The 23,357-nt window shown below is 38.0% G+C and overlaps 1 protein-coding gene across 7 annotated transcripts in view; it reads right to left on the reverse strand.

Moving 5' to 3' along the window:
* SORCS2 (sortilin related VPS10 domain containing receptor 2) overlaps positions 1-23,357 on the reverse strand; it is a 579,951-nt gene that overhangs the window by 71,095 nt on the left and 485,499 nt on the right. For all 7 annotated transcript variants that reach the window (XM_087736562.1, XM_087736564.1, XM_087736567.1 and 4 more), the window contains exons 9-11: positions 12,976-13,155; positions 7,452-7,598; positions 5,965-6,067 (exon numbers count right to left, since the gene is read on the reverse strand). In XM_087736562.1, coding sequence (XP_087592688.1) covers positions 5,965-6,067; positions 7,452-7,598; positions 12,976-13,155 — 430 coding nt within the window. The remainder of the gene's footprint in view (positions 1-5,964; positions 6,068-7,451; positions 7,599-12,975; positions 13,156-23,357) is intronic.

Raw genomic sequence — 23,357 nt, forward strand, 5'->3', positions numbered from 1 at the left:
TCGCAGTGTGTCATGTTACTGGATTAAGCCAGCTAACTAGACAAAGCACATGTAATAGCACCCTGTAAAACCCCTTTACAACAGCTCCAATTCACATCAAATGAAATGCAAAAAATCTTGGCATTAATAACATTACAAACAAATGACTACAAAGTCACAGAAGCACTCAGAAAATACAGCTGAAACATCCTGAAAGTTTCCATGCCATATCCGAGTGGAATTACGAACCTTATTTGTAGTAAGTATGGCAGCCAATAACACGTGCACAACTGACATCACGACCAAGTGATACACAAGGTGAGAAACAGCCAAATTATGCTCAGCCCCAAGGTTAGAAGCCAATACTTACAGTTTGTAAGTACCATTCCTGCCACGTCCTGAAGTGTTCAGACCGTACTGCACACCCACAAACGTCAGTGTGCTGTTTGCCTGGTGAATCACACCAAAACCTGTGTTCCTTATTACAGCTTTAAATGTCTGCAGTAAGTCCTCAGGTGTGTCACTACAACATGGAAACTTTTTTATTGTTTTAGTGGTTCTGTGTTAAATCTCAAAATCCATCTGTGGTAACACGTAAAGGTAATATAATACACTGAAGGCAATTCAGGTTCATACTGAAAAAGTTACTGCATCCAGAACAGGTAATCAACTGCAGACTATATTAGCCAGAGCTATAAACGGTATCATTTTAACATCACGTTTTGATCTAAACGGCCTGAAAACTCCTCTAACAGATGACAGTGAGTGTTTTGCCATCTAGTTTCAAGAAGTTGTGTCTGTAATACAGAAGCTTCTCAAGTTTGTCTTATTTTATATTTTTTTGTAGCTAAACGACATGAACAGGAATGATGACTCTTCAAATTATTGTGTTTGCTTCAACTTTGCTTTCTACATTTCTCATGCAATTTTAAATATATTGTTGCTAAAGGCAGTTAGAGATTTATCTTCTGTCCCTAACAAAGGGATGGCGTTGTTGCAAACACCATGCATACCTAAAATGAGGGAAGGCCACAGACTGCCCTGCAGCCCTGAGCCAGTTGGCCAGACCTGGCCACATTCACACCACAGAGCACTCAGCCCCAGCTCTCCCCAGGTGGTGCTGCAATGGCCAGGAGATGTATTACTGTGAGTTCCTCCCGCAAGTTCAAATTACCTGAAATAACATGAGGGTTATGTTACAGGCCATGAAAATGGTGTTTTCATGTGATGAAACTGAGGATGTGTGTGGCATGCCCCCAGCCATGACGTATGAGCCTGGGGGTAGAAGCCCAAGATATGATAGCTTTGTTGGGTTGTGTCAGTTAGGAGAGGTAAACCCGGTGCTGTCTTGACCACAGCGCTTATCAGAAACACACCCATATGCGTGTCCCTTCTCCCAAACCATGGCCTGGGGGACCATACACACCTGAATTGTTCTTAAACATTTCCCCAAAGGCTTTTTTCACCAACAGAGCCAGGACACTGTGCTAGATGGACTCTTGACCTGAGCCCGTATGGCTCTACTCTTGTTATGTTTTGATGCCTTGTGTCTCAAAATTAGCAAACAAAAGGAAACATTTTGGACTGAATTTTGGATTTTTTGATTAATCACAGTCATCTTTTATTTCTGTTACTTGCATTCTTATAAACCTTTTCAAACTGTGCTTTGGGATACAGAAAAACCTCTTGCTTTTTTACTTGTCCTGAGTAAAGGCTAATTTTAAAATAACTGGATAAAATCACATGTTCCATCCCTGCAAGGGTGGAAGTCCTGAAAACTAGAATACAGGGGTACTAACTACCCTTCAACATATTTCCCCAAGCTATTTGTAACTTTGCACATGCCAGTTTAGCTGTTGGTAGCACAGGGATGTGAAAGCAAGCAATGTCTTTTGGGGGTGACTGGTGGCCAGCCAAGCTCTCTGGAAAGGTGGTTTAGCTGTGAAAAACACAAACAGATCTCAAGAGAGTAATTAAAAGTCTGGTTTTCCTCAGGCATTTTGGCAGGTTCCCACTGGGTCACACAAACATGGGAGATTACCTTCATTTACAATTTGCTATTAATTTACATGTTTTAAGCGCTACTTATCACTGCATTTACCCATATTTTTATATATGATTTTAAGCATGCTTACTGTGAGAAAAAATAATCCCCATATGCAACACTTTGATAATCCTTCTAATATGGAAAATCTTTTCCAGCCACTTAAATTTAGCATACAGGCAGATACCTACTCCAAAAAGAGAGATGTACCTTGCCTAGATTACTGGTAATTAATACAGTTCCAACATCCCTTCAGTCAATGCACAATAAGCTAAAATTTCATGGTTTGTAAACCTGTAGTCACAGTGTAGAACAAGCATACAACCAACTTGTGTTTAAATGTCCCAGATAGACAGTTTTTGCCTGGCAAACTGAAGATGTGTTTAGCTGAGGGCTGAGGGAGTGATTCCCACCATCAGAATGGGGGAACATGTGGAGATGAGAAAAATCCAAGTGAATTGCAGCATATTCACTCCAAAACACACTTGGAAATGCTCAGTCACCTCCCTGTTCCCTCATCCCTTTTATAGTGGCATCCTGGTATACTACTTTTGTGAAAAATGATATAAATTTATCACAATGTATGCAATGTATTTGGGCCTGATATGACAAAAAGTAAACTGAACTTTCCAGCTCTTCCTCAATTCGCGTGAATGTGCAGCATTTACTGGTTGCTTGATTTGCCATCTGGATTGGAAGCTAAGCAGACAATTATTGTAAACTAGCACCTGAAAGATCTACACTTCTCTAAACATTTTTCATAGAGAAGTCCTTCGCAAGTTTATAGTAAAAATTTACACATCAATTGACACACATTTCATAGCTGATGCTGTGAGAAATAGAAGCTGTTGCCAAGATTAAAATGCATGAAAATCAAATGTAAATGCAAAATCCTATTACGTTTCTTAAAGGGAGCAAAGCAGCTATTTAAAGAACACTTTAATATGCAGCTATAAAATTTAATATTCTGTCTGCACATTTTATATATATACATAAGCTAAAAATATGCATTCCTCAAAACTATTTATGCAACTTTAATAGAGTGGAATTTTTATTTGTAAATATGAGTTTAAAAATATGCAATTTTTACATCCTATTATTGCATTTTCCCCAAATACTCTAGGACTTAATGCTGCTCACCATTTAATTATTTTTAAAATTAAAACAATATTCAGTAGTATCTGTGCTCTGACTTTCAAGCACAGTATCAAAACTAAGTCACAGGTTAGGTTTTTCATTACCACAAGCAGCTGTGTTGTATAAGCTTTCTATAAAGTAGCCAAACTCCGTGTTAGAGGGTTTGTTTTTTGGTTTTGGTTTTGGGGTTTTTTTTGCCTTTTTGATTGATAGCCACACTGCTTTTATTGAGAGGATGAACTTCATGGCTCTTATGGTTAGAAACTGTTTTCTAATGTCTAGTTCTTATCCACCCGTTTGCATCACTTGTTTCTACCCCATGGTTACACTTTCAGGAAAAAAAAAAATCTGTATTGTCCTTTATTTTTCTCAGCTAATGAGGTTCCTCTTGTAAATATTCTCTGTTTCCATCAACTGCCAAGTAGTTCTTCTTAGCATCTGCTCATTGGTCCTGAAAATTGATGATCAGAATTGTACACATTCTTATTAATAAGGTCGCTGTACAGTGTTTTGCCAGAGTGTTAATATTTCCCTCTCTCCATTGGCAGTTATTTACCTATTTCACCCTCAGAATACATTTCCCTTTTTCACAGCACAAGGTGCTAATGGTTCCTAGGCACACTGTGATCAACTGGCATTCACAGATCTTTATCATATTCAGTCATTTCCAGAAGACGTGTTCTCCCTAAATCTAACAGTAAAATTCCAATAGTGTGATGTGGCCCAAAATAATGTGATTTCCGTATGTGCTAAGATCCTAGTACTTCTGTTGATTTGCATAGGAGTATCAATTTCAAGGATCAGGCCAGAAGAAATTCAGGCTCACTGTATGTAAAGTATTTCTGATAAGAAGTGTAAGTTTACAAGGATATCAGGTTTGCCAGATAAGACTGAACATGTGCACTGAATCTAGATGACCTGAGCATCCAAATAATGTAAATGCAAGTCAAAATCAGAGTTGATTCAGGTTGTCTGTTGGCAAGGGGATGCAGTTGCTCTTCAAGATTTTTAAGACTCCAAAATAAGCCCCTTTGCAACTACATGACCTTCTACCAGAGAAAGGACGTACTGCACTACTCTTGGGCAATTTTTTCTCACTTTCACACCATCCCTCCTAGCTTTTTAGCCAGCTTCTATGAGTGACAGTGCCTCTCTACCATTTCCATTACATTATAGGTTGCTCCACAATCAAGTCAGATTCAACATATAAGTTCAGTTCGTAATAATATCTGGATGTCATCAAAAAGGCTCCCTCATGTTCACGTTGAGGAAAGCTGTTGACAAATTTACCTACTGGGTACAGTAAGACAATGTCACAGTGATAAAATCTCACCCCATTCTAGGAAGGAATTAAGGGGAAAATACTCTTCTCCAACCTGCCATCCCTAATATCTCAGAGAACAGCACACTTAAAAAAAACTCCACAAAACCCAAGAAAATGAAAACAACCCAACATCTCAACAAATATCAGTTCACCACATCAGATTTTAGTGCAAGGACAGAGAAAAATGAAATAGAAGTAACAGACTAATTAATTAAACCTCATTGCTTAATTTGCTACTAGAGAGCATTCAGATACAATATGATAAGGCTAAAATTAAGAACATACATTAGAATAGGAGTACCTTTATGTAAAAAGAAGATCCCTGAGACAGGAGTTATTTTTTAAATATTGGAATTCATAAAATGTGAATTAAACACCTAATAGAAATGCATCTACAAGGACACTGTATAAATTCTTAGCCTTGTTCATGTCAGTAAAAACATAGCAGCATTTCACCAGGTAGGTCTGCCTCCAGTAAAATACTTCAAACTCCATTTACACTAGGGGAAAACTTGAAATCTTTGGTTATATTGAAGTAATGGCAGCTGTCAGTCTCTTTCAACACCAAATATGCTCACCTTGATATTCTCAGGAAATTTTCAATTTAGCAAACTGTTTATTTTACTTACTAGTGTAAGCTAAAGCAGAAAGCACTATTGATTAAAAACAGATATATTTTTAGGAAAAGAGAAGCAGTACATGTGTGTATTTCACCTAAACATAATCCATAACATAAGAATAAAATTTTAAAAAATGCAATTTAAAAAAGCTCTTAGAACAGTTAACATTTCAATAATTTTGAAACAAAGAAACAAAAAATTAAATTAATAGGTGAATCACAAGGATACAAAGTAAAACAGTTATGTGAATATTTTTCTTGATGAGTAGTCAACACTGCAATGAAATTTTTTTTATTTAATGCCACTTCACAGTAGCATGGCTCCATACATATGTTATAATGGAGAAGCCACAACCAGCACTGTTCCCAACACAGAGACACATTTGCCTCTTTCACTTCATCTCTCTTTAGGCAAAAAGGGAATTAATAAAAATTACAAGACAAATTATCTGTATCTAAGCATAAAGAACAAAGGCTTGGCCACTGCTTACAACAGTTTATTGGATTTGCTGGGCTATTCATGATGCTGGAGGCCCTACACCTCACTTCTAGAGAAAAAGAATGCAGCACAAGTCCTGGCCACCGCCACTCCTCCACACCGCACTAATGGGGAAGGAGATATTACACAGCACAAAAAAGCATAATGTATTCTGTTATGTATCTGTCCTAGAAGACAGCTCTGGGACTTCAATTAACTTTTATGAATTTGTTTGATCAAGAGGTCCCATAAAGGGTATTCTGCAGGGAAAGCCTTATATTGGCAATGTTTCTAGCATGCTATTGTTATAAAACAAAAGACTAGATCTACAAAAAGAACTGCTGCCACATTACAGGTCTTAAAAAATGATTTTATGCATTTACCTGCCCCCATTATGAGCCCTGGTGCAGTGTCCTTCGTATGGACTGTTCCTGACACATAGGGATTGTCTGCCCAGCGGAGATGGAGGTGAAGGTAGCAATCAGGCTTGGGGGGAAGAAGACAACAGGTTTTAAAAAAAATCCAAACAACAGGTAACAGTTATGCTCCTACAATAATGAAAGCCCAGTCAGAGAGCAGCTTCAGCAATGTATGTCTTTGTAGAGAAAGAGAATGGCTGTTTTGCGTGCAGTCAAAATTCAGTCTGAAATACTAACCTTAGCTATCTAACTAGGAAGAATCTCTGGTGATGTCTGTGTAGTCTGCTACTGTCTCAGCAAAAAGATTTCCACATTCAAAAAAGTCAGGATGAAATTATGGTATAAAAAACCCTTGTGACAGAACAATTGCTTAAACTTATAACTAACAGCAACAAGTATTGCATGTTTTTTGGTCTCATGTAACTGGTAAAATGATGATTAAAAACAACTGTTTGTACTCAAGTGTCTTTTTTAGGAAAAAAGTGGTATGAAAAATAGCATAATGACTTTTGGACACATCTGATCATCTCTCCTTGCTAAGCAACTTACTGCTTCTTGCTCTTTGTGCAGTGGTACTCAAAGGTCATATTGCTCACAGCAATCTGACCAGGAGCTTTACCAGGAGCAGGCTGCCAGCACTGCCTGGGAGCTGCTGCCACTGCCATCCCTCCACTTGTCTCAGAGAGCTCCAGATCAGGCCCTGCAGGCTCGAAACGTAGAGCACAATCTTAAACTCTTCAAAAAGGAGCCCGCAGCTCCAGCCCTCCATCTCTGTTACATGGAGAGGGATCAAATCGCTGGCAGTGGCAGGATTAAAAGCATTTATTTTGCACAGGCTGGAGTCCCCAGGAGCAGAGAGTCAGTGAGAAAAATACAAGGTTTTCAGTACAGCCTCGCAAATAACAAAATATTATGGGTAGCTGGGACATCTGAATAAACGAAAATAACATCATCTTACAAAAAGAAAGGACATTTTCATGCAGTTAACTGTGGTGTTTATTTCCAAGCACCTGTCAAGAGTTCCCTTGAACAAGGAACCAAGGGTTACCTTGGTTTAAGATGAAACAAAAATCTGAAAGATGGAAAGAGAAAAGGTATTAGTAAGCTCTATGTGACCGATGATGTGCCCCTTACACCCAGACACAAATGACTGTTGTCATGATTATTCTGAACTGGGTTGTGTGGTTGACACACAAGAAAGAAAATGTCCTCTTTGTGTCAAAGTAAGCTCTACAATAAGAAATGCAGTGCAACAGAGAGTCATGACTACGCACTCTACAAGATGACAAGCTTGTGAAACCACTGCTCTTGTAATGCAACTAGATTTCCCTAGTAGTTTTGCTGGTAAACCTAGCGCAAAGCTCTTGGGCTGTTGGAACTACTGCACATCCTACCATAAAAATAGTTCTTGTCCACTTTAGAGAAAGGATAGGCTAAAAAGAATCACTTACAGGTTTGCAGTTTGTTGGTTTGCCATTCATATCAATGTCTGGAGGGTTTAGAAAATCCCAGTCACGGCCTTTGTTGTAGGTTATCAGAGTTGTAACTTTCCCATCAATTTTCTGGTTGGCCAAAAAGACTCCTTTTACACCTCTGACCTGAAGCATACCAGAGACAGGGTTAATGACCAGCACATACACATTTTTCTCAACAAGGTTTATCCCTGATTAGCTGCTCTTTTGTGGCTCTGAACAGTGTACCTCAGGTAGTTTCTCCACTAGGAAAGCGACTGATACCTTAAAAAAAAAAAACAAAAAAACAAAAAAAAAAGGCAAAAGCATAAGAGGGAAAGGAAGAAAGGGGAAAGGGGAGGATAATTACTGATTTGTACTTCTAGATGTGTTTAAAAAGGATATACAGTTCTCTCAGTGACAGAAGGGTAATCAAATTACATGTAGTTTATACAGCAAAACACAAAAATTACAATAGCATGCCCTTACTGCACACTACTGTTAAAATTACAGCACCGTATTTTTTTTTTTTTAATGTGGACATCTCTAAAATATTATTCTGCAAATGTTGTAAGCAATTCATAACAGCAACCTGACTTTTACACTGAAGTCATGTGACCCACATCATATAAATAGTACACAAATAGGTTACAACAACAAAATACAATATACTACCCTTTAAAATAACACTGAATTAGGAAGCACAATTGCCTTTTGTAGGAAATAAATGGAGACAGATCATCCGGGGAAGAAACAGTGAGGACTGACTCAACCTCTCAAGCATCTGAAATGCTTCCACACCCAGCCTACCTCCACACATTTAGCCTCCCCTTCACCTGTTTAACCTCTGTGGAAAAAGAAACAAAAATTTACAGCCTCTCTCTTCTCTTGGGCAAACTTAGTTATATTATTTCAAAACAATCTGTATTAGAAAATTATTACAACTCAGAGTATCAAAGTTAATGGGGATAATTTTTAGAAGCAACCCAACAGTAATCGCACCATAATACGTTTAGTTCTAGCCCTAACATTTATGTTATGTGTTAATATTCCGCCCAACGGCATGAGATAAGATCTTGTATTAAATTTGAAGGTTTCCTTAAGAGTGCTTTTATTTCACTTGCAATTATTTATGAGGCTTCTTGAATTTTTGAAAAATTCTTGAAAATGTATATCAACTCATACACCATTTCCAGCATAGTACGACTCTCTAATCTGCTTATGTGCTGACATTTAAAAAAACTGAAGCATTCATTACAGCTAAATGCACAAGATAGCCAGCTCTTTGCATGATCAGGAATATTTGCGTCTTGCTGACATGATTCATTCCTGGACTTTCTGTTTATTTTGTATCTGAAACACCTACTCTTTCCTTTTTTTCCAGCTACCAGTTATGAACTCCCTTTGACATTCATTTAACAAAAGTCTGCTTTTAGGGTGAAGAGAAGGCACCCCTTCCAGCAGGCTACAGATTTCATACCTATTGTTTATAAATATATGCTTTTTTCTAAGGACCTGACCCAAATCTACAGAGAATAAGAATGCACTGCTGGTTATGGTAACAGCCTAGAACTTGGAAATATATTTACATTGAGATAACCAAATTCTGTATAGACAATTTAATACCCCACTCTCTCATGACTTCCTTCTTCCTTAAACTCCATGCATGTGTGGTTGGCTTACTTGTCCAGGATGCTGGAAGCTGAGAATCACCTCCAAGTCAAACATAGTATAAAAGTCAACTATTTTGCAGTGCAGGTGGGAAAAGGAAGGGGAGAGAAGAAACTAGGAACCTGCTTTCTTTCCTTTCAAAGCACTTTCATCTTGCTGGGGCTTTATTACATATTCTATCTTCCAGAGACAGCACAGCCATGAATACAACTGAAAAGTCTGGCAGTTCAAACATTTACTTGGGAAGGCAGACTTGGGGTTCAATTTCTGTGCATATCTTTCTTCCAGTGAGCACCATATTAAATATTTAAACAATAATTAGAACAGGGACTGCAACTGAGGTTTCCCTCTTCATTTGTGGATGGCAAAAACAGTGCTGCATCATGAATATTTTTGTTTCCGCCCCCTCTCTCTCTCTTTCTCTTATTCTTGTTTAATGAATATTTAATCATTCCATATAATCACGCAATGGGAGTCAGGCTAAAATTTTTCTCCAGTCCCACTCCCATCTCTAACCTAACCAAATGCTAAGGTAACCTATCCTCTCCTCTCTAGAATATGGGACATAAGTGTTTAAGTCTATCAGAAAGATTATGAAAACATTTTTCCAGTGTCTCGGCTAACTTCTCTCATTGCTGCTCTAAAACAAGATAAAAGCTGACCACCGCTTCAGCAGTTCTGTGTTGAATGAGAGGCATAAACCCTGCTTGAAATAAGTTTCAGGCATCTATCTTCAGAGCCAGTTCAGAAGCATGATGTTTGGAGTGGTGCATTAGCCTAAAAAATAAAAACTAATATAAAAAATGGCAGCTTTAAAACACCCTACCCTCTCTGTAGCATTTTCTATTTGTCCTGTGACCTATGTAAATACATGCCTGACTATTTATTTCTATAAATACTGTAAATCCTGTATGTCCAATCTACCATCTGGATTCAATGGTGATGCTGAGGCACCCAAATTCTTCTGTACTTTCTACTCCTTGACTCAGTTCCCTAATCTAAAATTGGGAGATTGGTATCTTTCTACCAAGAAGGGAAAAGATTCATATTAATAATAAGGTGCTATGGAAAAGAAGACATTTCAACATTGTGGAGTGTTCAGTTACTCTGATGAGCAGTCCAGTAGCGACCCAAGGCAGATGAACACAAGGAAATTCAAAAGTACCTTTCTTTTGATTTTCTTTAGACTTTTGGATTAGTTCTCAGAGCACCTATTTTACAAAGGGTTCAGGAGTTAGCAGTTCCCCAGTACTCTTAGAAAAGCACTTTGTACCTTATAAACCTATTTCCTGAACAAGTTTTCTGCTATGACTATGTATTCTGTGACATACTAATTGCTGCACTGTTACATTACTGATTTTACAGGCAAACAATATTCTATACTACTTGGCAGTAAGAAGCTCTGTTCAGATGGCCCCACAGTATTTATTAGCAGCAGTTACTGAAATACAAAAAATACATCTATAGAAGTTTGTGATTAAAATTTAAATATACACAATTTGTTGTTTGGGGAAAAAAGGATGAAGAATGTGTACTGCAATTTGTGTAGCTCCTACCCATATGAGGAGTCATAATAAGATCCAATCTAGAAGTATTACATTAGTATGCCCGTTTTTCAAATATGCCTATGTCAAATTCGTGACTGGTTCACACTGGCAGCACTTGATACAATTTCAAGGACATGCTTCTTTTGTACAGTCACAAATTTGAAGGACATGCTCCTTTTGGATGGTCACTTAATACTTTACCTTTCTTTTTCTTTCCTTCTTTGAACTAGTATTTGGGAATTATTCCCCTTTCACACATGCAGTATGAAAAGAAATACAGAACAAAAAAAAAGATAAAGTATGTAAAAGAAAATGAATGCAGCAGGTAGAAACCTATAAAAGATTTTATAGCAGATGTACAAGTAAAAGATGAAGTGAGGTCAGCAGAAGATAACAAAGATGAATAGTTCAAATTTTAAGGAGGATTATGCACTGGTGGAAAGAGAAATCGTCAACCATTAAGGACTGTCTCTGTGTTGCACTGAAGATTCCTCTTCCCAAGATGGGATACTTGCATTAAAATGCTCAGAGAGAAAACCCAGACTAGACCAAAAATAACACCATCCTCAAGGACTGCAATGTATGTTATATTTAGTAGCTATTTTGTACTGTGTAAATAATCCACACATTACTTGTAGATATGAGTACTTGATCACATTCTAGTAAAGAAGATGAACACTAATTATTTATCATACAAGCTGTCTGGAAGCTGTAGGCTGTAAGCAAATAAAAGTGTTCTCTTATAATGCAAGCCTATTCCAAAAACAGCTCTAAAACATTAAATTGTATGGTTCCATGTGTATTGTCTTTCAATTACTCTTCATCATGTGCACATTTTTTTTAATGCAACCCTACAAATCAATCCAGCACCCGCAATAATCTAGGATCTCTCTCTTGCACATTATCAAATATGCCCTCAGTAACATTGTGAAATTTTGAAATCATCAGTGAAACTGAAATAAGTAAATAACTCTTGCAGACAAAAGGACAGCCAGGGGTGGCATCTCTGTACAACTTATTTGAAATGACATGCTACAGGTGACACAGGGAGAGGAGATTGCACTCGACTCCCTTCTAGCTTTGCATTCCGCAGGAGTGACCAGAAGCAAAGAGCTGCAAACTAATGCTTTCAATAAATCCCCCTGTGGGAACTGGGCTACACACATGTATAGCTTCATTCATTAAGAAGCCTCATTTCTAAAAAGGTAGACTCTAGAAAATAACCATGGGTAATGATACACCTTTTTTTTTTACTACAGCCATTTGGAAAGAAAAGCTAAACAAAGATGGAGAAGATCAGGAGGAAAAACTACTATCATTTTCCCCCACTGAGAAGAGTCTACTTACAGCCATTTAAGAGCTCTGTAAGCGTATGACTTGTACTCTGAATTACTACAAATCTTTTCCAGAGAAGTCTGGTGCACTTATAAAGATTTTTTTTTTTTAAACTAACACCAGGCAGATTAGAGAGTTACAGTGGCCAAACTGTGTTAGAGCAAAGGTCATCAGTTTAATATCCTGATAATGGCCAGTGCTCCATGCTACAAGAAAGAACAGAACCAGAGCAAATGTATGCCTTTTTACATTTAAATGTCATCATCAACAGGAACAAAATTGGTAACAGCTTGTGCTACTCTTCCAAACCGCTACATTCTTCAGTCTTTTCTTTTGCCAAGTGCACTGATATTAAAATCCAAGATAGATTTGTTTACAGGAGAGTTTGTTTCATAGCAAATGCTGTTGGCACAAGACACCTACTGAAAGCAAGTGGATTTGCTGTCCAACATCTAATTTTGTCGGTTCTTCACTTGTCAGAGCTGACACAACCTAGGCACAATGCTCATAGGATTACTATTTAAGACCCTACTGGCTAAAAGATGTCCTGCTCTAAGTCAGTAAGTGTATCACTGAGTGACCTAGAACAAAAAAGCTGTACGTAGGCAGCTGCATAACCTCTTACTTCAATAATAAATTGTGCTGCCAGCTTCACTTTTTACTATCTTAAAAAAGAAAAAACCTCAGCCAATTCTGGTTTTGCACATCCATGGAAACCTATACCAATAATCTAGTTCTTAGAGCACACAGCACATTAGCAGGGCAAGAGGGAAACATATAAGTAGTACCAATAAGAAAGAAAAGAATAGAATCAATAAGAAAGAAATCCTAGTCTTTTTACATTAAAGATAACTGTGAAAATATATTAATGTAAAACTAATTACACTCATTCAAAATAAAAAATAAAAAAAAAAAAACCAAAACAAAAAACTCTACCCAGACTACACACATTGGAAGAGATAAAGACCTACCTCCAGAATATCTATCAGGACATTCTCCTCTGGCTGCTTTGTGCTCCGGACGTTCTCCAGCAGGATAGAGTAGTAAACACCTTGCGGGTCAGACTGGTACAGGTTGTACGTGTCTGTCTGGTACCACTCCTGAACAGCCACAAACACCTGGTTTTCATCTGTACTGATAATCTGTAAATCCTGTAGAAAAACAAGATACCAAATGACTAATTTTCCCATCATTTCTATTTTACAAACAGTAAGTTTGCCAGGAGCATTGAATGAGGGGGTGAGGAGGAATGAATCTTAAAGTTCTACTAATACTAATCAACATACTGTATCCCACCACTCTGAGGTGGTCAGTCACAGCCTTCTGGCTACAGGTTATCAGAGTGCAAACCAGCGTAGCGAAGAATGTGCAAAAGCTGTGATCTGCTTTGACTTTTATGGGAAATGAGTTCTTGAAAAGAAGGAAAAAAAGGAAAGGGGAAAAAAAAAGTAAATTATTTTCCAAGATCTGGATGAGCGTCAGTGAAAGACTGAAACAACATAAACAAAGCTAATCTAAAAAATAATCCTCAGCTACCTAGAGAACTAAGAACTATTTTGTCCAGGGTAAAGCATAACATAGCACAAAGAGGATCAGATATAATTTACAGCAGTTACACATAGGAAGTAGTACATATCATGCACACAGCTCGTGTATATTATAGTACAAAAAGCTAATATATCTATCTTTGTAGACAGATCCACTTAAATATTCAACAGTAATAACATGAGAGTCAACATCTTGCATTCATTTCTCAAGAATTTCAGGCATGGATATTGCAACAGCTTGCTTTCAGTTTTCCCAGCTTCTTCACTCCAAACTTCTCAGACAAAAAATGCACAGCCGGGGAAAATAATTTAACACTAATATTAAACAGAAGAAATAAATCAGGAACTAGCGACACTGAACTAAGCTTAGCAAACAGAAGAAAAGGACATGAGCTTGCAATAGGGTATGGCAGCATAAAGGCAGATGTTCGGGCTACATATGAAATGACATCTAGCCACGGAGATTGAAAGCTTGTAAACTCTTTATGACCTTAGTACTTAACTGAGAAACTGTATACAGTTCTGGTCACCTTATTACTGGAAAAATAGCTGAGGCAATGGAGTGAATATGAAATAAAGCTACCAAAATGTCAAGAGAATATGAGTTTGGGGAAGATTGGCTTAAAAAATTTATATATCAAGAAAACAACTTTGTAGAACTCTGAGAGAGAAATAAAACAAATTCTGTAAGAATCCAGTTAAGACTGAAGAAAATGTGAGTAACACTGAGAAACGCTGAATACTTGGCAAAGCATAGCAGTCACGCTTTAGGAAACATGCATGATGAAGTTGAGGCACTTAGATTCAAAAAAAGACATTAATAAAAATAAAATCACTACAGTGGAAAGATTTTTAATATGAACAAAAGATCACTATTAAATAACTAAAAATTTAGTTAAATTTAAAGTATTCTTACATATCTGACACATCTCAACAGAAAAGAACCTAAGTGAAGTTTCCTATCAATGACAGCTCAATGCTGTTTTCAAAGACTTTCTTGTTGAACTGTGTACACTAAAGAAGATATTTGTTTAGCATCCTATTAATAGATCTCTTTTCTCTTGTACTCAAAAATTACTCAGAAGTAGACAGTCTGCCAGAAGCTTAATTCTTTCCATCTGAGTATGAAATAGTAACTGTTCCGACAGAAATGCCAGCAAAATACAGCAACTGATCCCAACAGGTTCTTTAAAAAACCTCTTACATGTACAGAACGCTTCATCTCCTGCCTTAAGTATATGGCTGGGTAGCCCACATTACATCACATCTAATTCTGAATTCACCTTTTCTTTTGCAGTATGAGAAAAGCTCCCATGATTATCCATTAAGTAAGGATGGAAGCAAAGCAGGGAGTGAAGCAAGGAGTAACAAAACAGCTCTTTTTTTCACATGAAAACCTCTAGAAAACCCTTACTCTCCTGTGATACCAGGAACTTTCAGGAAAATTATCATCTACATTATTATAATAAAATGCTTATACAGTGCCATAAACAAACACAAAACTCCAGTGACTGTAGGTAAGGCACTTCCCTTGCCCAAGCGCTGGTGGGTGGCAGTGGCTGTACGGGTGGCCCATGGTGACAGAGGCGAGAGCTGGGAGGATGGGCACAGTTGTGGTTCTCCTGTCTCAGGATGGGGTAGGAGCTGCTGAGCCAGCAGAAGCAGCACACAAAGAGCCAAAACGTGTGGTGCAGACGGACAGGAAGATTAATTTTGGGCAGACTGGAGGGATCTGGTGAAAGAAAGAGGGGTTGGACTGGAGGATTTTACTGCAACAAATGAGAGTTTACTTTTCTCTTGGCAGCGACTGTTACTAAGAAAGAGGTTTGTGTGCTTGGACTGCTGGATGCCAATTTTTTCTGAGGCAAGAACTTAACAGATCCTGGTTTTAGGAAGTGAAATCGCCCTTCCGCTCCCTTGAATTTTCTTCCTTCCATTCAGAATTTACACTTTCAGATTCCCAGTTCAGCCTTACCACTATTTTCCTTTCACAGTTGTTTCTTTTCCCTCAAGAAGCAAACCAGTCCTTCAGTTACACTGCCTTGCAATAATCCTGCACAACACTTTCTGCAGAGTCATGATATAATCCTCTGAGAAAATTAATTGACAAAGTAAGGGAAACTGCAAATTTCATGCCCAATTCTTAAATTTATCTTTTAAAGTCCTGGATGACACAGACTGCTGAAAATCTAGCTAAAACAAAGCTAAGGTGTCATGTCAGTCTTGTACTATTTCTATCCTGGGAAGCTGAATTTAAAAAGAGGAAGAAGAAATTGATTGACAAATACAGAGGCTGGGTCTTCAGTGTGCCAAGTCCAACCCTTCAGCCCAGCTACCCACTGTTTAACAGATGACAAGCACATGAAGATGGGATGCCAGCAAATATTGCTAGACAGAACTTCCTGTCACTAAAGAGTTAACTAGCAAGAACATCAGAGAAAGAAGAACTATCTTGATTGAGGGAATGCAAGTTTTTATTGCTTTATGTAATTCATGGCCTCAGATACTACCTTAGGCTGTAATCTCAGCAGATCCTATAAGGAAAGCATTTATTCTTTGATGATTTCATGCTTGGACTACTGCAATTGCCTTCTTGCTGGACCTCCTGCTTTCTCTCTCTACATTCTGCATGCTGCTTAAAGACCCGCTGATCATCTAATTCTTCAGTAATTATGCTATTCACACACGATTTATTTAAATCCATTTATAAAGATCTTTACTGATGTTAGAGATCATCAGGATTTGGGACATTCCTTATTGTCACTACTCAGATTTTTGTTTATCTCCAGGCTGCTTTTTTTGCATACATTCAGTATTTGAGCTTGTGCTTTCCTTTCATTTTCACGCTCAAATGAGAGAGTCTGCGCACTTGCAGGTGTTCCAAGGCAGAATCTTTTTCCAGATTTGCCATAGCCACCATGTTGTCTCCTCTGTGGCATGCTCATTCCTCCATGGACATCCTTTCTCTCATCTCTACTACTTTACTTCTTTGTCCAGTCTGCCATGTCTGCTCTGTTCCATGTCTTGCCAACCAAAGCATCCATGCTCTCACCATTCTCACTTCTCTCTCTCTGTTTTGTTTTTGCAAAGCTCACCAATAGCAATTTGTATCAGCAATAGACTGTGATTCCCAAATACCAGTATTCTCCATTTACTTTATCTCATCTTCTTAGGTTGTAAGCTTTTGTAGAGTTCTGAGATGCTACTAGCTGTATTGTCCAAAACTCCTTTTTTTAACCTCTAGAACTCCATGAGATTTCTCTGTTCTGTTTGCTAAGGTGCAAATATGAATTTCAACATGATCATGGAATTAGAATTAAGGGCAGCTGGAAATCTGTTGAGTTAGAATTACTTTTCTACAAAAATGTTAAATGAATCCCGAAAGTGATCAAAGACTACATATTAAAAACTGGTGTGATTAAACAAGACATCCAGTGAGAGGTCATACCGCTCCTGCTCTCTCAGGGACTTGCAAGCCGCCATGTTTGTACCTTACATCAGTAGCACAGAACACAATTGTTCAAATAAATACAAAAACAGTTTCAAAGTGTTACTAGAAATAATTAGACAGGCACGGAAGGCCAAATTGTGCCAAAATATGAGCACCACTTCAAAGAAACTTCATATCACATGGACAGACCTGGTCTATTAAACAAAATAAACGAGTCTGAGGGTGCGTGCGTGACGTTGAAAGAACTGTGCATGCTCAGCCATGCAATGGAGAGCAAGCAGCCAAGAACTCTTCCAGCAAGTACAGAGTAACGATCAAATATTACTTCTTAAAAACATCCACACTGCTTGAGATTTTTTTTTTACTTTTAACACCAAGATACCAACATGATCAGTCTAACATTTTTCCAAAATTATCTGCTTTTAATGCAGTTGAGTCTGTTTTCACAGAAGGCTGAATGAACACCAAATCAAAAATCAGTCAAGAAGCCCAAAAGCATTAAACAATTAAAAGAGTTGGGTTTTGGGGGAGCTGAGGATAGCAGGGAGGAAGGCAAGAGGTTTAGAGGAGGAAAGGAAGAGAAATGCATTGTTTTCACTGTATACAGCCCCATACCATCTACGTTTAGTAACTCATTAGCCTATAAGTCTGCTAATACTTTATAGAATTTTATATTCAAGAAATGCTCAATACGGTTCACTATTTTACTAATTGTGATAAGAAACCCTGTGACACAAATAAATACAATTACACCCTGAAGACAGAAGGATATAAAAGATGACAAGGATTGTACAGCAAGCCACTGCTCCTTTGTGTAGTAAAATGTGCTGATGACGTAGGAAATATTATTAAGTGAAAACACTGTAGGCAAGGTTCAGCATAGCCAGTATAATGCTACACCGGCCGGACTGTGGTGCTTTAGTCAATAAGGCAAAATAAAAAGAACCTCAAAATTCCTGGTTTTCAAATCTTACAATTTTCAGTCCAATGTCAGAATTTTGCCCCTCTGCAATCTTTCAATGCTGTGGTTGGGCAATACGTTAACCTGAAGCAAGTGATAAATTAAACAGAGAATCACGACGAGTAAATGTATCAGAAGCACAACAGATGTAAGCACTCAAGGCTGTGTAGTCTCAGCCTTGACCTCCAGTTGCACCACATTTATACCCCTGTAATCTCTTAAGTACAATCAAGGTTAACTGGATGGCACATATCCCAAAGATAATCTCCCTAATCTTCCTTGCCTGGCCGCGTAAAACGGTGCAAGGAGAGAAATCAATAATAAGTAACGCTGTGAAGAAAAGAAGAGTTCCTTGAATCCATCTCAGATGGATTTGTACAATCAGGGAAGCCAGACAGCTGCTACAGCTCAGGTTCACTGGCTAGTGCTGTGACACCTCCCGGGAAGGGAATACTTCTACTGCATCAAATGCCACTGCTACCTATATTTGTATTTTGTTTCCCTTTATTCTTTGTTCAAAAGCCACTCCAATGGACTTTCAGAAGGATGGAGAAGTCATCCTGCTGCAGCTGCAAACTGTTCTTCTGCCTCGCACAGAGCAACAACCTCAGCCTAAGCCTTCCCGAGTGATGGACGACAGAGGTGGCAAAGGGGCTACCCAAGCGGAGAAACGATTCTTGGGAGACTAAGAGCCTTGCTAAATGCGTTCACATAGCCTCAGTACTTCATAATCCAACCATCACACCTCAAGAGAACTTTGTCTGCTGACAAAAGGGCTGCAGGAATCTTTCCTGCCATTTCTACTGTTAATGAATGGACCCATTTAAGGCATCCTTGATAAAGTTATGGTAAGAGTGAGCTTGATAGAGATACATACTTCAAAAGATTGATGGCTATTAAGGGAGAAAGTGTAAAACTGCTCAAAATATTTTACTCTTGACAGTGTTATATCTGTTATTGGATGATACAGACAAGTTTGGAAGAAAACCTGTGGTTAAAACAGTGATGTATATCTCAGACTGAGGCAAGGAAGAGGTGGGCCTGTTTTGAGCCCCTCAGAAGGGCACTAGGGGATAATCAAATAAAAAGAATATATGGAGTTGATAAAAGACATGTATAGGAGATTCATATTACCATGAATACATTAAAGACTTTAACTTATTTCTAAGGCAATAATTTGATTTTTTTTCTTCTTTTATTTTTGTTTATTTTCCTCTGTACCGTCTTTTATCTTGGTTACCTGAAGAATTTTATGTTATTGCCTATTTCACAAGATTGAAAAGACATACAGAGATCAAAATAGATGAAAGAAGCTTTTCCCACACCATATCTTTTCAGAACTAAACTTTCTGAATTGAAGTAGCATATAACAGACAACAGAGCTCTCACGTTATTAAGATTTTGTAGCTGGCATGAACAAATGCAGACCCAATGAATGCCTTGTATCAGTTCATAAAAGGAGATCATTATTAATGGATTTTATTTACCAGAGGTGGGAAGGGGACTCAGAATAATTAAATTCTTGCAAATTGCAACAGTAAAACTACCATGATTTGTAGCAGATTCCTTGGTTTGGTCAGCAATTTTGTTAACAATTTTTTTTTGCTTGAACTGTCAGAATGAGCTAGTTCCCAGTTTTATTGTTTAGTCACATTAAAGCATGACTTGAAGTCCCAAATAAGGACCAGAACCCGACGCACTCCCTCTCCACACCACACTTCTCTGGGCAAGGACAATCAGAGCTGCAGGAACTTTTACGCAATACAAGTGTGATGACCCTCTGGATGGAGCTGCAGCCTGCGCCCCTTGGCAAACCTGTTTTCTCAGCAGCGGTGGCTGAACCCCTGCTCCAGGCTGAAACCAGTCCAAAGGGGATTAGTGGATCTCCCTGGATCTCACTAGATATCCCTGGAACACACCTGCATGCCTAGCCAGCCATCTCATGACACAAACGCAATCTTGCTGCTCTTGGCTTGATTTTGGCATTCATTTCCTACTACTTACTCACTCCTGATCTAGCTTTAGCAGCAGAGAACAAGCAATCTTGGTAAAATGGAACATAGTATAAAAGCCAATTCAGTTTTAAAACAATTTCTCTTCTGTTTCAGGGAGCATATAGGCAGCCTTTAATATGGTCTCACCAACCTTTGCTACCGCTCTGCCTGGCAGCAGCCAGCACTTGCCTCCTGTCAAATGCAGGAGACAGCTGTGTGATTCAATGTAGTGTCAGTATCAAACACACCAATAAAAATAAAAATATCTCTCAACAGCAGGCAAAAAAGCTAAAAAAAAAAAATAATCTGAATTCTGTTCATTAGATGGCCCCCAATGGCTCTGCTCTCTGTACCTATACAGAGCTATGACATGTTACAAAAAGGTGATGTAAGTGGCACTGTGGAGCTGAAGCCTAGAAACTTAGCACATGTAAAGCTTGGCTGGAAGCTGCTTTTAGCAGCCTTTGATTCACAAGTAAGGAGGCCTTGAGATATGTCCAAAGACAAACATTTATCCTTTTCTAGGTTTCTCTTTGGGGGTACATTTGGACAAGTACAGACACAAATGCAAATACAAACAATACAAAACAACTGAATCATTTTTTTCCAGATTTTCAACCTCTTCATATCAAAAGGAAAACAAGACATCAATAACATTTTGTAATTACTCAGTCTGACAACGTTCATTCTATCTTCGTATATAAAACCACCGTGAAACACATCTGTGCTGCAAAAGAATAATATCTGAAAAGCCCAGCACTATTCCCTGAGGCCGGAGCTTGGTCTTCTAGCACAGCTCTCCTAATGTTGTTAGTCATATCCTTGACCAGCCCATATTATCTTCTGATTCGGCTACAGTTTTCCTTCCCTGTACACAATAACTGCTCAAAAACTCTGGCCAGTGAAATGAATCACTTTACAGAGACCACTTGGAAAGAGATTTTTTTGAAGCCTCATTCAATTCTTTTGAGAAAAATGAAATATAGCCTATTTCAGACCCACTTAATCTCCTGATTAGGCAGGATCTAATACGTAAAAAAATCCTGCAACTTGGTTCTTTCAAAAGCTATTGTTTTTAATGGAACTTAAAAAACAAATTAGCTGTAAATTCTTTCATTCTGTTTATCTCGTACCACCATAAAAGTAGCAACTCCACAGTCACTTGTTCTAGATGTACTCCTAATGTGCCAGTGTCTTTGCTGATATCCTGCTTCTTTGCAAAGTTCATCAGTAATTTGTTTATATGAACCTTTTCCCTTCTGTTCAAACTGGATTGGAAGATACGTTTCTACTGCACTCTGATGATTCTTACTGAAATACAGTCTGATGAAAAATTTCAGATCTCTGTTCTTATTTACTTTAGTATCTAAAATTTCTGCTGTAATGTGAAGGTACCAAATCACTTAAAAAAAAAAAAAAAAAGTATCTTTTACAGAAGAAGTTAAAATCTCTCATATTCGCCACTGTTCTAATGGATGTCTGGCTTCCAGGCCCTCTTAGTGAAATTTTCAGCTCTGTTGTGTGCAGACACCCAAGAAACTTCTCTTGCAGGCATCATCAAAATGCTAAGGAGATACAGTTTATTTCGTTCCACTCATTGGGTACTGCCTGAACTAGGAAGAACACAAAAACATCCTTTTCCAAATGACATAGTCATCCTGTTCCTAGCTTGCTATTGACTCTATCCAAAATGAAACCATTAACTTCTAATTTATTTATTCAGTCAAGCCTGGAGTTAATCTGCTTAGCAAGGAAAAAAAAAAACCAAACAAACAAAACACAAACAACAAAAAACCCAAGACAAATAAACAAAACCCATATTTTCCAAGACAAAGAATTCAGCATGCAGCACTATTTCAAACAATCCAGACTATATATGACAGAAATACTACTGAGGTATGACAGACATTTTTTGAGTATGTCAGAAATGCACTCAATAAGAGCATATGCCCAGTAAACTAAGTACTCTTTGCAGATTAATGGATTTTAAGGCTAAAAGTGATGGTTAGATCCCTTAGTTTGCTCTCTGCTATCTTTCCAACCAGAGAATTTCCAACAATTATTTCTGCATATTTTATGAAATGCAGGAGGAGCAAATAACTTCTATATGGTTAGAGCACATCTCCCAAAAAGGCACTCAGTTATGATTTGAAAACTTCAAAACCTAGAATATCTGTCACTTTCCTTAGCACTTTTTCAAATACATAACCACCAACACCATTAAGAAGTTGAACTCAGTTTCTAATTTGAATGCGTCTGGATTCAGCTCCCAGCTATGCTGGGTCTTTCTCTACTAAAGCACTTTTGAGACTCTGTATTTTCTCCCCATGAGGAGGCTTCTTCACTACAATCAAGTTGCCTCTTGATCTGCCTTTTTGAAAAACAAATTATACTTTTTTCAGTGTTATTTTTCAATGAGATTGCTGCACTGACCTTGTTTATAGTGTGGTCCTGCAAACACAACACAGGTCATAGTGGACTGCAGAAGAGTAGTAGAAATAAATGACCGGGGAGGACTTACTAAACTGGTTTTTCTGCCGAGGAAAGCTCCATGGAACTGCCCAAGGGCTGCAGTCCCTCAGGGTGGGCACATCTGGCATGTTTTAACATTTAGAACTCAATATTCTCCTGTTGTTTTCCTAATTACGAATTTCCCCAAGAAACATAAAGGCTACATTGAAGGTCATAATAAATAAATAGCTATTTCCATAGTGCTACTGGGAGCATATCCCAAATAATATCTGAGGATTTGATCTGAGGGTTTTGTTAATATGTTGTATATTTAAGACTAGAAGACTACAGACCACCACTTAGATTGGGGGGAAAAAAAAATCAAACATGAAAAAACAACATTAAACACATTCTTTGCTTTAGAACAATAACAACAAAAGAAAGAAATACATTGTACTCCACTGTCCTTCATTAGATGAGCAGTGAATTAAACCTGTGCATTTCAAGACATGCAAAAATAACATGTCTTAGTTCTCTATTAAGTAAGTGACAGAATCACATAGAATCACATGAAAAGGCAGGAACCTCAGGAGGTCTCTAGACGCACCTCCTGCTAGGAGCAGGGTGAGCTGTGAGGCCAGACCAGGTTACTCGGGGATTTATTCAGCCGGGTCTTTAAAACCTTCAAGTCATTTTTCTTCAGGATTGTAGAAGCCTTCTAACTATACATAAAGTTATGAAACACATTAAGTGCAGCACAAAAATTCAATTGCATCAGTTAGACCATATGTAAATATCTGCCTACGCTTTATTGCTAATTTACTATGCAAATATAGAAACCCTGTCACTATAAAAATATGCTAGATTGAAGGAACCTCTCAACAAGCCTTGCCATTCTGTTAAGTAATTAAAGGTCATATTGGGATTTTTTAATGAAATAGAGCACGAT

This window comes from Nipponia nippon, unplaced genomic scaffold, assembly GCF_047370975.1.
Source record: "Nipponia nippon isolate SJK-2023a ecotype South Korea unplaced genomic scaffold, ASM4737097v1 scaffold_6, whole genome shotgun sequence".
Taxonomy (NCBI): Eukaryota; Metazoa; Chordata; class Aves; order Pelecaniformes; family Threskiornithidae; genus Nipponia; species Nipponia nippon.